The sequence below is a fragment of the Zootoca vivipara genome, chromosome 3 (assembly GCF_963506605.1).
Source record: "Zootoca vivipara chromosome 3, rZooViv1.1, whole genome shotgun sequence".
Lineage (NCBI taxonomy): Eukaryota > Metazoa > Chordata > Lepidosauria > Squamata > Lacertidae > Zootoca > Zootoca vivipara.
This window is the reverse complement of record NC_083278.1, coordinates 101,916,412-101,934,351: the sequence shown is the minus strand read 5'-3', so window position 1 is coordinate 101,934,351 and position 17,940 is coordinate 101,916,412. Positions and strand designations below refer to the sequence as shown.

Genomic DNA, 17,940 nt, shown 5'->3' with positions numbered 1-17,940 from the left:
ACAAGTTATCTCAATTAATTGTCAGTGTGTGAATTAATAACGTTCACTGAATCTCCCTTGCAAAGCACAATTGATTGGGACATTTATTTATATTACTGATCAGCCACAGAAACACATATATCTACCGTAAGAGCTTGTTTTTTAAAGGCAAGACTCCACAAGGCACATTATTAAGAAATTATATCTTTAAAGTGTATGGATATGTGGTTAGGTAGGAGGAGGAAAATGTGCTATTCTGTAATATTTGAGAAGCAGCAGGTGCTTGTGTAATTAAAGGAAGGGTTGTAATGCACACTCACATGGGAGGTAGGCTCAGGTTGCCCAAGGCATAAGCGGTGCAGAGTCCACTTCACTGACATCACCCTCTATAAAGGGGCAGGAGGAGCCAATGGCCAGTAAGATTCTCCTTTGGAAATTAACCTGAAGCTATAAAGCAACACACATCTAAATCTTGTCTTCCTTGTCAACCTGACTAAGCCAAGACTGGTTATCAGGATCTATCTATCTATCTATCTATCTATCTATCTATCTATCTATCTATCTATCTATTGGTGCATAAGTCCCCTTCCTCCTAATTTTCATACAGTAACAGGGTCTTGTGAAATGTACAGTGTGATCATAAGCTACCATGTTATTGAAATAACTAGAAAATTATCCTCCTGTTGAAAAGGTTACCCAGCTCTCCAGCTAATGTCTCTACTGGGTTCATCAAGTTCTGGACAAATCTTCGTCTTCTTCTTCTTCTTCTTCTTCTTCTTCTTCTTCTTCTTCTTCTTCTTCTTCTTCTTCTTCTTCTTCTTCTTCTTCTTCTTCTTCTCTCTCCTCCTCCTCCTCCTCCTCCTCCTCCTCCTCCTCCTCCTCCTCCTCCTCCTCCTCCTCCTCCTCCTCCTCCTTACTACTACTACTACTACTACTACTACTATTTATTCCCCACCCATCTGGCTACTCTGGGCGCCTACCAACAGAATATTAAAAACACGATAAAACATCAAACCATAAAAACTTCCCTAAACAGGGCTGCCTTCAGATGTCTTCTAAAAGTCAGATACTGTAGTTGTTTATTTCTTTGGCATCTGATGGGAGGGTGTTCCACAGGGCAGGCACCACCACCAAGAAGGCCCTCTGCCTGGTTCCCTGCAACCTCACTTCTTGCAGTGAGGGAACCACCAGAAGGCCCTCAGAGCTGGACCTCAGTGTCTGGGCTGAACAATGGGGGTGGAGACACTCCTTCAGGTATAATGGGCCGAGGCCGTTTAGGGCTTAAAGGTCAGCACCAGCACTTTGAATTGTGTTCAGAAACGTACTACGAGCCAATGCAGGTCTTTCAGGACCGGTGTTATATGGTCTTGGCAGAAGCTCTGTAAAAGCCAGAAGAGCTTTCGTTCTTGCTCAATACGCACTTAAACCCAATTGTGCAAAATAGGTTATCAGCAGTCAAAACTGCACCGCACATGCCCCGAGATGGCAGGTTGAGCCATGCATGTTGCCCAAGTGCACATGTGTTTATATGCCTGCGCGCTAGATGCCAAAATGTGTCAGCTCCTCACTCTAAGTTTTAACTTCTAAGGGATCCTGGGGAAGGAGTTAAATGCAGAAGAACTTTAAACACTGTAATAAGGAATTCCTCAAAAGGCAAAATGAAGATAGTGCTTTGATGGGGATCTACCAATTCACCTAGTCAAGATGGCTTATATTTTACCTCCAGGGTCAGTGGCAGGGTGCCTCTGAATAACAGCTGGTGGAGAACAAGAGCAGGAGAGGGTCATTGTACCCATGCCCCACTTGTGGGCCCACTATGGGCAACACGATTTGCTCTTTGGTCTGATTGAGCAAGACTCTGCTTAGGGACAGGAACCATAAACTTAGGGCTGTCCTTGGTAAATATTTGGAGGATATACTAATCCTGTGACTATCAGTATTCCAATCTATCTCTTTCCGGAAACAAATACACTCTGAAGGCTTCATTGTGGGGTGCACACAACATAGCCGACCTTAAAACACAGTTACAGGTAGGTAGCCGTGTTGGTCTGAGTCGAAGCAAAATAAAAAAATTCCTTCAGTAGCACCTTAAAGACCAACTAAGTTTATATTTTGGTATGAGCTTTCGTGTGCATGCACACTTCTTCAGATACCAACACAGTACAGTGGTACCTTAAAACACAGTACAGTGGTACCTTAGGTTACAGACACTTCAGGTTACAAACGCTTCAGGTTACAGACTCCGCTAACCCAGAAATAGTACCTCGGGTTAAGAACTTTGCTTCAGGATGAGAACAGAAATCGTGTGACGGCAGCGGGAGGCCCCATTAGCTAAAGTGGTACCTCAGGTTAAGAACAGTTTCAGGTTAAGAACGGACCTCCGGAACGAATTAAGTTCTTAACCCGAGGTACCACTGTAGGCACATTGAGACCAGATTGTGAAGAGCGATGGGCATCGGTCACAGACCTTTTTTTGGAAATGCAACACAGATTCACCATTACCACAAAATGTTCCATTTATGAATGAGAAATTCTCTTGTTCAACATCTGCACCCATGCATGCCACTGCCACTCAGGTGTAGGCAGTGCCGGATTTACATATAAGCTAAACAAGCTATAGCTTAGGGCCCCACTCTTTTGGCCCCCCCCCAAAAAAAATTAAAGGGGAAAAAATGGATGTACATTTCCAAAATAAAAGATAAAAAACAGCTACTTTGAAAAAATACATACTTTGTTATGTGCAAATGGGTTTAAATACCTGTTAGGTCCATTAATTAACATATAGCATATATTCAACACAAAAAAACAGCGACAATTTGTTGTTGACAAAGGACAGCTGGACATATAAAGGGCCCCATTACCTTCAGTAGCTGAGGGCCTCATCAAACCTAAATCCAGCCTTGGGTGTAGGCCCAGCGATCCTCCCTCTCCCAAGTCGCAAACTCGTGTTTTCGGTTGCAGTTCTCATTAAATTGGCAGCTCACACAACCCAGGCCAAGTGAAGGAAAACTTTGAAACCTATTTCCCGACATGTTTACATAGTGCTCCATAATCGCCACATCAAACCCGCTTGTCTTGTTGTGATAAATCATTCTGTGCCGATTTTGAGCTATTGTTTCCCTTCACGGCAGCCTGAGCAATAGGAGATTTAAATCTGGTTTGTAGCAAATGGCAGGGCTCAGTTTCCGGAAGCAGGCATTTTTGTTTCGTAGCCAGAGACCTCGTTGGCCTCTTTCCCCTGCACTTCCCTGTGCCGGTTTCTGGACCGTTGACTTTTCATTATTATCACTATGCGCATTTTAATTGGCTGCACTTTCACAAACCACCCACCCTTCATTTCTTCACACGGGCTCCTCAATCTCCCTGGCATCACCACCACTTTCAGGGGCTGAGCAAACACGCGCTAAGAGGCGCTTTAACAAATAGCTTTGAGAGGCGAAGTTCGGAACAGAGAAATGCTATGGGAGAGGAGTGCTTGACCTTCCCACCACCCACACTTCCTCTGCTTCATTAGCTGCTGCCCTTGTGTTCTACATTGAACTGCCCTGTGCTCCACCGCGCTGCACTTCTGTGCTTTTATTGCAAGCTCCCAGGAAAGAGTTTACTCTCCAAGGCACCACGTCAATGTTTTAAATATGTAATAAACAGATATGCACCAAAGACGTATGAACAGGTATGTGGAGCACAAGGAGCTGCCTAATGCAGAATCAGCTCAGAACAGCAGAGCACCCAGAAATTTAGCAGTTAGCTCTTTCCAAAATCTAACACAAAGGCTCTTCCTAGCTCTGTTACTTGAGGTCCTTTTACTGGAGTTGCTGAAGGCAGTCTTGGGTCCTTTAAGAAAAATCCTCCTAGCTCAGACTGAAGGACTATAAAGCCCAGCATTCTGTTCCCAACTACATACCTATGGGAAGTGTCAAAGGAGGACTAAGGGCAATGGCACCCTTCCCGCTCATGTCTCCCAACAACTGGCACTCAGAAAAATACTGCATGTAGAGCATGAAACTCTTAATCTCAAGGTCATGGGTTTGAGTCCCATGTTGGGCAATAATAATAATAATAATAATAATAATAATAATAATAATAATAATAAATTTTTATTTATACCCCGCCCTCCCCAGTCAGAACCGGGCTCAGGGCGGCTCACACCAATAAAATTACAAGAAAACATAAAAAAGCAATTAATTAAAATACAGATTAAAATACAGTATTAAAATTTAAAATGCAGCCTCATTTTGAGTAGTCAAATTCAAGGCATGAGGGAGGAAAAACGCAGGGGTCAGAATAAGTCCAACCCAAAGGCCAGGCGGAACAGCTCTGTCTTGCAGGCCCTGCAGAAAGATGACAAATCCCGCAGGGCCCTGGTCTCCTGTGAAAGAGCGTTCCACCAAATTGGGGCCAATCCTGAAAAAGCCCTGGCCCTAGTTGAGGCCAATCTAGCCACCTTATGGCTCGGGATCTCCATAATATTGTTGTTTGTGGACCTTAAGGTCCTCTGCGGGGCATACCAGGAGAGGCGGTCCCGTAGATACGAGGGTCCCAAGCCGCATTCCTGCATTGCAAGGGGTTGGGCTAGATCAGGGGTAGTCAACCTTTTTATACCTACTGCCCACTAATGCATCTTTCTTGATGGTAAAATTTCCTTACCGCCCACCAGTGCTCAATGGAAGGAGAATTCAGCTTGTGCCGTAGAACCCCCTACCACCCACCTAGAATCCTGAAACGCCCACTAGTGGGCGGTAGGGACCAGGTTGACAACCCCTGGACTAGATGGTACTCCAGTTCTAGTGTTATGAATGAGAGAGAGAGAGAGAGAGAGAGAGAGAGAGAGAAATGTCTCTGTATCAACTTTAAGCACACAGTGCACAAGCTTGTACACTTCTATTATGTCCGCCCTTTCTCGACTTTCTTTTTTCCAAAAGTCCAAAATGCTGCAACTTTCCCCTGCCATACAAACAAAATATTCCCTACACCCAAACTTGTATCTTTGCCCAAATGTCCATAGTTATATCTATTCTTAGTGCCAAAAAAGATGCAAGGTACAAATAGTTTTGACCAGGGTTTCCCAAACTTGTGACCCCAGCTGGTTTTGGACTACAATGCCCATCACCCCTGACTGCTGGTCTTGCTAGCTAGGGATGATGGGAGTTGTAGTCCAACAACAGCTGGAGAGCAATTTTGGGAAACCCTGCTTTAGACTTCTTAATACTGTAAAACATTGCATATGTTAACATTGCTTACTTAAAGCAGTCTGGATATTCCGCCAGGGCCATGTTGATGACATCCAACGCATGCTGGTGGTGCTTTTGAGCCGAAAAAAGGAGGGCCAGCAAATGAAGGGAATTCATATCATCCTTGCAGAGTTTCAGAGCTTCCTGGAGCTGTTCTATCGCATCACAAATCTGGAAAATGAAAAGGATTTCTCTCATTTAATCCTACTTTCAGTTCTGTTCAAGTTCGTTTGTTTTGGTCCTTGAGCAGAAGACACAGGCTAAAGACACACTAGAGGCAATATTAATAAAACTCATCAGCATGAAATAAAACCAACTAAGTTGCAAGGCTAGAGTATAAAAGACATCTTACAGATGCATGTTATAAAAGAGCACGACAACAACCCACCTCATAATTAAATAATTCTCAGCCATCAGTGTCCAGGCTATAATCTAGAATGCACGAAGCATAGAAAGGCTGTTGCTACCTTGGCCAAATTTTAAAGTGTTGGTAATGGCTTTTAAGACCTAAATCAGAGCTAGGGAACCCGTATCTCTCCACATGTTGCTGGACTCCAGCTCCCATCATTCTTGACTGTACTCTAGTTGGTGTCGGCTGGGGCTGGTGGGAGTTAAGAGCTCAACATCTGGGAGCCGCACATCTGCCAGTCGATTGATGACTTTCAACCATATGAATCTGTTCAGCCAAAGAACAATACCCCCATCTCTCTCCCCCACCCTTTCCTTTCCCCCCCAACTGCAAGATGTCTAGGACAAAAGTGACTCTCCCCAAATGTAAATGAACTGTGGAAAAAACCATGAATTGAAAATGGAGACTATAGATGTACCTTTCCTTGTCTGTTTGCTTTGTGACACAAAAAACCTCAATAAAAACTAATTAAAACAACAACAACAACAACAACAACAACAACAACAACACACCATATGAATCTGTTCAGGCCTTAAGATTGTCTTTGAAGGTTTATAAATCTATCACCTTTCTGATACATGGGCGCTGATGATGACAGAGCCTTTTTGGTAGTGGCCTCATGTTTTTGGAACTGGATCCCAAGGGATCCATCAGTACAGGTTTTTAAGCAGGCGCCGAAACCCCATCTCTTTCAGGCCGTTTTTCATTGAGACAGCTGCCTTTAAATTTCTGTCTTTAAATTGCTTCCATGAATTTCATACTGCCATCTTCCAAAACGTTTTAAACTGCTGACTGGATCATAATGTGCTTTTTGTAGTTTTTTTTCCTGTACGCGTGTGCTTTCTATACAAGTCACACAGTGTGAGGGCTTTGCCCTAGAGGAGGCAGCCAGGATGTCTTTAGAATTAAGTTTCCAGAGAGTGGAAGCCTTGGACATCGGTAATGAATACAAAGCCACTCTCAAGTCTATGTGGCTTGACATTTTATCTTTATGCCTCCTTACGGGAATTCTCCGAGGAAATCTTCCCCATTTGTTATTGATAGCAGATCTCGAGTCACCTTTAAGATGATCCTCTGGAAAGGGCACAAGGGTCTTTATTAGCTCAAAAGAGCATCTCAGGGATAGATACAGCAGTAGAGCTATTTAGGTTTGAAAAACTTGTGGCTACAGATTGGACATTAATGGGTTCTGTTTCATTTTCCTACACAGAAGAGCTCTTCACATAGGAAAAGGTTAATGTGCAAAACGGCCCTTTAAAGTGAAGGAACAGAAATACCAAATACTTGGTAGGCACTTGTAGGCTGCACTGTCCAGGATTTTTCCTGCCATCAAGAGGGCTATATACTCTTTTAGAACGAAGGCCAATGGAGAAGGGCCGTAGCTCAATGGTAGAGCATCTGCTTTAGATGCAGAAGGTCCCAGGTTCAAACCCCGGCATCTCCAGCATCCTGCCACATTAGACAGCAGCTGCCATTGCTGTGCTAGATGGTCTGACTCAGTATAAAGCAGCTTCTAGTATTCCACCCCCCCAAAAAAATAGTTATTAAAGTTTTCACAATACAATCAAATTATATCTAGAAGACACTAAGGCCTGGGGGCTGGATCTGGCCCAACCGCCTTCCCAGCATGTTTTTACATGAGTAGAATGTTCCTTTTATTTAAAATGTATCTCTGGGGCTATTTGTGAGGCATAGGAATTCGTTCATTTTTTAAATTATTTTTTTCAAAATATAGTCCGCCCCCCCCCCACAAGGTCTGAGTGACAGTGGACCGGCCCCCTGCTAAAAAAGTTTGCTGACCCCTGCCCTACATTATGGAGACGCAATGGTAGGAAGTGTTGTCCCTGATGGGTTTCTCCCATTTATGCAGCCATTAAATGAATAAATGTAATGCCAGGAAAAAGGGTGGCCGATCAAATCCCCACTAAACTCTCGGCCTCAGTTTTTTCTCTGTGAAGTGGGGTTGGCACTGCCTTGCCATGCAGGGCCCTGGCGAAGAGCGCCAAGTTTGCAAGAGAGGCTGGATGCACTTGCCGTGCAAAGAATCAAGAGCTGCATTTTTGCAAGAACAGGCGCCTGACAAATATCCTTGGGAGCTTTAAGCCGCCGCACAAGCTGCGTGGGCGTAGAGGGGCTCCTGTTAATATTTATTGCTGCTCGCGGTCCTTGTGCAAACTCCCTGCGATAAAAACCTTTGGCTCGTTGCTTCAATATTTCAAGGCCTTTAGAAAAGCTGGCAAAGGAAACGCAGCGGTGTCTTTTGGCAGGGCACCTATTGGCCCCAGATCTCGCCAAGTTTGTGGGGGCGGGGGGGGGGGCGGAGGCAGGGATGAGATGATGGAGCTCAGCAAGGCTGGCGGTATAGGAGCAGAAGCAGATCTATGAAAGGGGGCAACAAGAAGCAAAGTCATTTTGCCACTAAACCAGAGAGTAATCTAGAATCAGAAGTTCTTCTAGAGTTGAGAACTGTTCGAGGAGTTTCGTTTGCTGCACTCCGCCACCCTTCCTTGCCTAGAACCTGGTGGGGGAATCGCTGCCCAGTGACTCTTGGGACCCACAGCAGACTAGAGTCCTAACACCTCCATTTCTAGAAGGCTTAATGCAGGCATCCCCAAACTTCGGCCCTCCAGATGTTTTGGACTACAATTCCCATCATCCCTGACCACTGGTCCTGTTAGCTAGGGATCATGGGAGTTGTAGGCCAAAACATCTGGAGGGCCGCAGTTTGGGGATGCCTGGCTTAATGCATGGGTAGGCAAACTAAGACCCGGGGGCCGGATATGGCCCAATCGCCTTCTAAATCCGGCCCGCGGACAGTCCGGGAATCAGTGTGTTTTTACATGAGTAGAATGTGTCCTTTTATTAAAGGGACAAAGCACGGCACTTTGGCATGTCGGAACTTAGAATTGTAGAGTTGGACGTGACCGCGAGGATCATCTATCTAGTCCACCCCCCTGCAATGCACAACTCTTTCGCCCAATGTGGGGCTCACAACCCTGAGATTAAGAATCTCATGCTCCAAGGACTGAGCTATCCCTCTTTGGTGGTGGTTGTTCTGAACGTCTCTGGAGAGTCCTGGAAAACCTAACCACAGAAACACCATGCGACAAAAATGTCACCTTTCCCCCCAAATCCAGGTGGTCAATGCAGCCAGACCACTGCCAGCTACAGGGTTAGGAAGTAAATAAGGCGCACCTTGTGGGATGCATATGGAGACAGAGATATATTATTATTATTTATTAAATTTGTATTGAGTTGCTATGATAGGGGGCTTGTTCACATATGTTGCTTAGTCTCTCTTTACCCAAAGTTTGATCACTCTGGACCAGCCTATACATGACATAAAAAGTGTCCTTGCATTTATATGTGCATATTGGATTATATATATATATATAGCAGCTGTTTATGTTTTGTGGGCCAGTCCGGATCAGGATCATGGGATGGAGGGAGATGGGTTTAACCCTCTCTCCCTAGTATCGCTTGCTAAACAAAAGTTGTCCCCCACAAAAGCAGTTAATTACCCTAGGTAAGAAGCTGCTACTGATGATTTTCATTAGGGTGTGTGTGTGTGTGTGTGTGTGTGTGTAAGGTTAACACAAGCATCCCCAAACTGTGGCCCTCCAGATGTTTTGGCCTACAACTCCCATGATCCCTAGCTAACAGGACGAGTGATCAGGGAATATGGGAATTGTAGTCCAAAACATCTGGAGGGCCGAAGTTTGGGGATGCCTGGGTTAACACATGCATCATGGTCCTAATCTAGATTGGGGAACCTGTAACTGCTATTTAAAAGCAGAGGGAGGAATTCAACACCACACTCTTTTGATCGTTCCATCAGCGCAAGGACTTCAGCTTTCCAGACACAGAAATTCTCCTTCTACTCCCCCAATGTGCTGTTCCCGGGGTTCGCCTGGACACCCCCCCCCCCAAAAAAAAGAGAGATGATTTCAGGGCGCATGCAGGAGAAGGAGAAGGGATGGAAGCAAGGGTTCTGCTGATGGGACTCTTTCACATTATTAGACTCAATGTATAAATATGAAGATGCATTTAACAGAGCATGTCATTCGGCCCTCACAGATGAATCAACACACTCACTGTTCGAGAAGTCATTGTGTGATGTGACAGCTCTATATGCGATGGCTCATTCACACACACAAGTTGTCACTTGATGCCACAGCATGTGTGATCCAGCTGCAGAAGGCTGCTATACAACAAGAAAATCCCTTGGGTGGGTGGTGCAGAGGGAGGGAGGGAGGGGAGAATCATCTTTAATGCATAGCTGTCAAGTTCTCCCTTTTTTAAAAGGGAAATTCCCTTATGCTGAATAGGCTTCCTCGCGAGAAAAGGGAAAACTTGACAGCTATGCTTTAATGGAACATATAGATTTAGAACGTTGCTTTACTGCAGGGTTTGCTTTGATACAGCTGCAGAACAAATGCACAAATTCCTGTGCACAGAAATATGAACACTGAAAAGTCATTTCACAGTGGTTTTCCTACACTGGTTTGGTTGAGCTCATCAATATAGTTCTCCAACGTTGCCAATTTAAAAGAAATTGTGCTTGCCTTTTTCCCCTGTGTGTACTAAATGAGGAGGATCCATGATTAGGAAATGCTGGCTTCCATATTACTACGCGTGGCTTGCTGAACTCTGGATTAGACTACTGCAATGTGTTGTAAGCAGGGCTGCTCTTGAAGGCTAGTTGGAGAGTAAAGTTGCTCCACAATGGCAAGGGTACTGACTCATATCTGCCATAAGGACCTGTCCATAGGGGCTTTTGTTTGCTTCCAACTGGTTTCCAAGCACAATCGAAAGTGTTGGACTTGCTCCCATATGAATCTGCCCATTCTCCCCACGTCACACCTCCTTCCTAGGCCAGACTCCTCGCTGACTCTGCTCTGTGCCCATCTCAACAGCTTTGGCGGACCCTCCAAGTGTCCCTATTTTTCAGGACAGTCTCGGATTTACAGAAGCTGTCCCCGTTTCTAATTTGATCCCAGAATGTCCCTGCTTTCATGGGAGAAATGTTGGGAGAGTAAGAATAGGGTGTCCTTATTTTCATCAGGGAAATGTTGGAGGGCATGTTTGATAATGCCTTTTCCTTTTCCTGTGTGCAGGAACCACTACTTCTTGCGAGGCTGGAATGTAGCCCATTTCCCCCCTGCCATCACAGGCATAAGGCCCCAGAAGTTTGTCTGCAAAGTAATATGACCCTCAGATTGAAAAAGCAAAAGTTGTTGGCTAATATCCTGAGTCTACTTGCTGTTTGTTTTGATCTAAGAAATTGTGAAGTCAGGATGAACAAGCATCTTCTGAACTGCCTTTCTGAGCGACAATGGCCAATGAGAGGCAATGGCACAACAAGATGACTCAGCGGAATCTGAACTAATAAGCCCAAGGCGAGGAATGGACTGAGCACTTGGCCATGGTGTCGTTCCATTCATTTTGGAACGCTGCCCTTATGTCAGTAGCCACCAAATTGGCTGACGAAAGCCTCGGCCATGGCACTTGCCAGTTCATACAATCTGCCAGATGAATTAGTAAGTATCATTTAGGCTTCAGTTAATCAGAAAGAGAATACATTAAATAGTTTGAATTATTAAGGATATTAAAAATGCATTACGAAAATGTTTATCATGAGCCATGCAGGCAAAAGCAGAATCGGATATTTCAGAGGCCTAAAAATAAATATGTCTCGGGTGTCAGCAACACACTCCAAGTGTGCTGTAAAGATTTATACCGTGTTAAATGGAGGAAAACAAGGCAGCCTCAGAAGAGGCAGGACGGCACTAATCATGAGTGAATATTGTTTGCAGGGCCTTAGGTTGAACTACACATGAGGCCTTCACGCCTCTCTGGCCGATACATAATTTCCTCGCTCTTTTATTTGTGTTTGCAAAGACAGGCAGTAGCTCACACACAAACAGGCACAATACCCATATCCTATACTCAGAAGAGAGCTTTGAGCAGAATCGAGGCATTCTTGGCATGCCTCTGGAGGCCAGCATTCACCAGCCTGGTGACTTGCTGATCCTTTGGACTACAAGTCCCATCATGCAATTCAAAACATCTGGAGGGGACCAGGCTGGTGAAGGCTTCTCTAAGCTACAGTAGAACTGGCACAATAATTAACCAGCCTCAGTGACGAAAGGACAGGTGAAAATTCAAAATTCAGCTAAACAGAGCACTTTCTTTGAAAAGCATGGCTCCGCTTTATGAAAACTATGTTGACTTTAAAACAAATCCATAACACAGATCTTGGAACCGTTTTGAGGGTTTTAGTCCTCAGGCCCCCAAAACCTGCAATAATATTTAGCTTGGTTCCCTAGAATTATTATTACTGTTACTATTACTATTATTTAAATTTGCATACCACGCTTCATCTGTAGATCTCAAGGCAGTACACAACATAAAATTACAATTTAAGAAACACAAAATACATAATAAAAATAAGAACAGAAACAAACTTTATCCAGTGTCTTTAAGTCTTCCATTAATAGCAGAAGTGGGTGGTGCTGTGGTTTAAACAGGGCTTGCCGATCAGAAGGTCGGCGGTTCGAATCCCCGCGACGGGGTGAGCTCCTGTTGCTTGGTACCTGTTCCTGCCAACCTAGCAGTTTGAAAGCACGTCAAAGTGCAAGTAGATAAATAGGTACCGCTCCAGCGGAAAGGTAAACGGCATTTCCGTGCACTGCTCTGGTTTGCCAGAAGCGGCTTAGTCATGCTGGCCACATGACCCAGAAGCTGTCTGTGGACAAACGCCGGCTCCCTCGGCCAGTAAAGTGACATGACCGCCACAACCCCAGAGTCGTCCGCGACTGGACCTAACGGTCAGGGGTCCCTTTACCTTCACCTTCACATTAAATTAAATTGTGCTCTGCATCCCTCAAAAAATGGCAAAATATGTAATAAGGGTTCCCTTAAAATTACTGAAGCACCTTTGGCTTCCTAATAAGCTAGTCAGTTTGGAAAGAACATACTGAAGGTAGAAGGTTTGAAAAACACTATGATAAGGGAAAGGCCTCTGAACTGCAACTACAGATATATGACAGAGCATCCCAAGAGTCCTTTCTGCTGCTTGTACCTACCTGCCTGACAAGAGCCAGCTGCAATGAAAGGTAGAGGATGATTTGGTGGTCTTCAGGTGCCAATTGACGTGCTCTGTAAAACACAAACACAGAGAGCATGGTAATGGTTCATTTTATATGTGTTCCTACGCATTGCATTCCTGGAAGCCTGAATATTTAAGGAAAACGCCTAGAAAGCGGTGAAAGCGAGTAACAGTTTCAGGTTTAGCAGTATAAGAGATTAGCTTCGTGTGAAGATATTATTTAATGGGTGTCAGGCTTTGGGGAATCGGTTTCCTCCCCCCGTGGCAGTGGATAAGACGATCAAAGAAAGGAAAGCAGTTAGAAACTTTAATAATCACAGCGTGAGAACAAAGAACACATCTCCTAGAAATGGCAGTGCTCCCAATTAAGGTATACACTCCCTTCATCGCTGTTAATCTATGTCACTCCTACGTCTTGTATTCTGAGCTTGTACCCTCTGTGCTTTCTGTTCTGACACTTTCTTGACCTTGGGCTGAGCAAAGGAATGCTGTCCAGAGACTATGAATCTGTTAACCCTCTCTTTTCCAGTGTTTCTTTCTCCTAGCTGTTCCCCATCCAATATTTCCCAGCTTCTGCCTTCTGAACTGTGCCCCTCTGCAAATCACTGCTCCAAATCTATACTATCCTCCTGCTCCTGAGAAGATTCAGGATCATTATCAGGAGGGGGGGGGAAGAGTCTCCCACCATTCCTCCTCAGTGCAGCACAGGGCTATTGTCAAGATTGGAACGTAATAATGGAGGCCTGCTTGGCCAGTTCAAAGGACCATAACAGAGAGCATCCTGGTCCACACCGGGCCAACCTGATGCTTCAGGTAAGCTCACAGCAAGGATTTAAGCCCTCCAAGCCCCATCACAGTTGGTATGCTCTCTGCAAAGGATCTTCCGTGGCATACTCTCTCTGAAACATGCATGCTCCCTTTAGCTGTCATGGCTAAAAGCTGGTGACAGAGATATGTACTGAGACTTTTTAAACAAATAGACAAAGTCTCCTGCATGCCAACCTGGAGGAAGAGTGGAAGGCATAGCTGTCAAGTTCTCCCCCTTTTTAAGGGAAATTCCCTTATGCCGAATAGGATTCCTCGCGAGAAAAGGGAAAAGTTGACAGCTATGGTGGAAGGCAAATAATGATAAATCACTAAATAGGATATATTAACTTGGTGTGATAAGGGTTTGCCCAATAGATAAGATGGAGGCTGTTGAGGATCAAATCATTCATTCAGAAGGAGTCTTTGAAGTCATCTAGTCTAAGCTGTTCAGTGCAGAGTCACCAAGGTTAGGTTACGTTAGGTTAGAGTTACTGCATTGATGTAACGCTCCCAACAACTGAAAGACCTTAAGCAATTTACAGTGATGATAAATTTTAATGATAAAACAACACAAACATATTGGGGAAACCCCATTGTGGGTGCTGCCCAAATGCCTGGGTAAACAAACATGTCTTTGCCTGACGACGTTCAATAAGTGGGTCCCATAATGAAGGAGGCTGCCTTCTTCCTCTCGGCCATTAAGATCAGTCGAAGGAGCCCTTCTGGCAGTTCCACCACCCTCAGAGGTTCAGGAGAGGGCATTCTCTGTGGCAGCCGCTAAGTTGTGAAATTCCCACCCCACAAACATGTGCCTGGCACCTTCACTGCACACCTTTTGCTGACTGCTGAAGACGAATCTCTTTATCCTTGCCTTTGACACTTGGGGTATGTGTTTTCAGGACCCACCCCGTTCCCATGACTGTACTTCGTTTCAACTATTTAACTTCGTTTCAACTATTTAAAATTTCTGTTGCCACTCACCCTGAGACCAGCTGGCTATGAATTACCTGCTGGTAATTAACAATAATAACAGTGATGATACTGTCTGGACCGAAGGTAGTTCGTGTATCTGCAAAGAATGGAACTCGCTGTGCTCTTCAATCTTTCCCTTGCACTTATGCATCCACCTATCAGGGCTGCTGCAGAAACATTGGCTACCCCAGAGTTAGGATAACTAACTATGCCATCAAAAACAGAAGCTTGAGTTGCAATCTCCCCACACACCCCACCATAGGCAATGAATGCCCTTACTGTGAAGGAGGCACAAATAAAATTATCTTTCAGGCATCTGTGGGACTCTGGAGGATGAGAATTCCTCCAGAGTGTGGAGTAACCACTGAAAACAACTCCCTGTGCCCTCATTGAGCGACAGTGTGCTTTTTTGGTTTATTTCAGGGAATGAAGGTATTCTGAGGCATGCCGGGCGCAGGTCATTTAACAGCTTATACAGTGGTACCTCGGTTTATGAACACAATTGGTTCCGGAAGTCTGTTCATAAACTGAAGCGTTCATAAACTGAAGCGAACTTTCCCACTGAAAGTAATGGAAAGTGGATTAATCTGTTCCAGACGGGTCCGCGGAGTACTCAACCTGAAGCGTACTTAACCCAAAGCATAGGTGTAATTGGTTCCGGAAGTCTGTTCATAAACTGAAGTGTTCATAAACTGAAGCGAACTTTCCCACTGAAAGTAATGGAAAGTGGATTAATCTGTTCCAGACGGGTCCGCGGAGTACTCAACCTGAAGCGTACTTAACCCAAAGCATAGGTGTAATTGGTTCCGGAAGTCTGTTCATAAACTGAAGCGTTCATAAACTGAAGCGAACTTTCCCATTGAAAGTAATGGAAAGTGAATTAATCCGTTCCAGATGGGTCCGCGGCGTTTGTAAACCGAAAATTCGTAAACCGAGGTGTTCATAAACCGAGGTTCCACTGTAAAGGTAAAGGTAAAGGGACCCCTGACCATTAGGTCCAGTCGTAACCGACTCTGGGGTTGCGGCACTCATCTCACGTTACTTGCCGAGGGAGCCGGCGTACAGCTTCCAGGTCATGTGGCCAGCATGATTAAGCCGTTTCTGGCGAACCAGAGCAGAACACGGAAACACCTTTTACCTTCCCACTGTAGCGATACCTATTTATCTACTTGCACTTTGACATGCTTTTGAACTGCTAGGTTGGCAGGAGCTGGGACCGAGCAACAGGAGCTCACTCTGTTGCAGGGATTCGAACCGCCGACCGCAAGCCCTAGGCTCTGTGGTTTAGACCACAGCGCCACCTGCGTCCCTTTAACAGCTTATAGGTCACTGCAAAGAAGCACCTTGCATTTTGCTAAGAATGCTGCAGCAAGCCAGCAGAATACCTAGGGCGTTTTGCCGTTTTGCCCTCGGCTGGAACGGAGACGTACTGCCAGGAGACAGCTGCATGCGACAATTGCAGTTCTCCCTGTTGCAAAAGGGCTGTCAAGGTTATCACATGCGTACGGGATCTGCTTTATACCAGGTCAGGCTGTTTGTCCAGCTAGCTCAATATTGTCTTCTCAGGCTAGGAGAGGTTCTGATTGCAGAGCTCTCTTCCCCCTGGCTCCTACCCAGGTCTTACATGCCAAGGGTTGAGCCTGGAACCTTCTGCCTGCAAAGCAGATTCTCAGCCACTGAGCTATGGTCCTTCCCAGCAAACCAATTGCAACCTCCTCTCTCCCTTGTTCTGTGGGGCTGCAGCCAGCTATCCAAATATAATGGACAAACAGGTCATGAGCCATCTCAGCAGCAGCCCCTTCAGTAACCTCTAATTTGTATCCCACTCACTATTAGCTTCATATCTAGCATTGCTCGGGGACTCCGAGAAACCCTTCCCTCCCCACCCCCACCCCCCAGTGCTGTAGCAGAATATTGGGGAGGGAGCAAAGGATGCTAACACACATATTGCATGCAGAGGGTCCCAGGTTCAATCCTTGCTGTTTCCCCAAAGGGTCTGATAGCATAGCGTGAAAGAGACTGCTTGGACAGCGCCGCTGATCAGAATAGACAATGCTTGCTTTGACAGACCAACAGCCTGACCTTGGTTTAAGGCAGTCTCCCTACGTACATAGCCTGGGCACGGATGCCTGCTTCGTAGCACCTTCAGCTCTCTCAGTCTCTAGCAAATATACTTTTCTTAACGCTAGCAGGCTGCTCTGCATCTGGTCAACAAGGATGTCGTTGAACTCTCCTGACAACACCCCCTGTTGGCTACGGGTGGGCACCTGCGATGTCCGATTAGCAATCTTGCCCGTGTCCAAGCCGGAGTTAAGATATCAAGGAAACAAGCCACAGCCGGCGGGGAAAGGTCAAAAGGCTAAAAATAAAGAGGGTTTAAGAGTAATATAGGACAGCAATTACATCTAAATAGCACAGTAAGGGAGATGTTACATCTGAGTCTAGGAATGCCTGCCACCCCCCCACCAAGAGGGAGCTCTGTCAAAACGATGCCTTCTCACACTTCTGGTTAGTGCACAGAGAATCAGCAAGCAGGAGGAGGACCTTTTCCGTTGACTCTGGAGGCAGAAATATGCTTTTGCTGACATGCCTTTATTCCCTCGTTAGCACCTAAAACAAGGATAAAGGAGGAAGATGCCCTCAAGACCTCCGACACAAGTAGAAGCCTAGAGAGACTGCTTCACACAAAAACACCTGCCAGTTGGGAATCTTTCTTCCTCACCTTTCCAGAGTCTCAAGGGCTTTTCGGTGCAAGTTGTCCTGTGTGCTTTTCAGGGTAGCTGTAACACAAGCAAAAGAGCATGAGAAGTTTTGTAACCGTTGCAGCGAACACTAAGCTTGAATGGCTTTGTGCTCCTTTTTTTTCTTTCTTTCTTCCCCCTTTCAAAGTTGGGGGAAACAGTCCGTATGGTTCCTCAAAATGAACATTTCCCTAATGATTTTATGTTGTGTGGAGAGAGAGAGAGAGAGAGAGAGAGAGAGAGAGAGAGAGAGAGAGAGAGAGAGAGAGAGAGAGAGAGAGAGAGAACGGACACACAGTTCTCCCTAGATCTTGTTGCAGAAAGTATTCCCTGCCTTAATTCATGGAGCTCTGCAAAGTGATCACTCCTGTAAGACCAGACGTCTATAGACAATCTTTCGTTTTTGAGAACGTCCAGCTAAAGCCGAGCCAGAAATAAAAAGTCATGCCAAGTTAGAGAACCTAGATCTTGGTATCTTATCTGTTTCTTAAATCTTTGTGCTGCCCTGCATCAAGAGAGCTTAGAATGATGCACCTATTCTTCCCCATCTTTATCCTCACAACAGCTCTGTAGGGCAGCGCTAGGAGATAACAATTCGCCCCAGTGAACACTCTGACTTTAGTGGGGATTTGAACCTGGATCTTCCCAGTCCTAGTCCAGCACTCCAGACACTACACTGCACTGATGGGG

General features: G+C 45.4%; 1 protein-coding gene and 1 non-coding gene across 2 annotated transcripts in view; one reads left to right on the top strand and one right to left on the bottom strand.

Annotated features, from left to right (window-relative positions):
* Positions 1–17,940, bottom strand: part of TTC7A (tetratricopeptide repeat domain 7A) — a 160,969-nt gene that overhangs the window by 71,009 nt on the left and 72,020 nt on the right. Inside the window, exons 13-15 of the mRNA XM_035111163.2 lie at positions 17,232–17,289; positions 12,708–12,780; positions 5,221–5,381 (exon numbers count right to left, since the gene is read on the bottom strand). Coding sequence (XP_034967054.1) covers positions 5,221–5,381; positions 12,708–12,780; positions 17,232–17,289 — 292 coding nt within the window. The remainder of the gene's footprint in view (positions 1–5,220; positions 5,382–12,707; positions 12,781–17,231; positions 17,290–17,940) is intronic.
* TRNAL-UAG (transfer RNA leucine (anticodon UAG)) lies at positions 6,995–7,063 on the top strand. The gene has a single exon. It is a non-coding gene; the product is annotated as a tRNA-Leu (tRNA).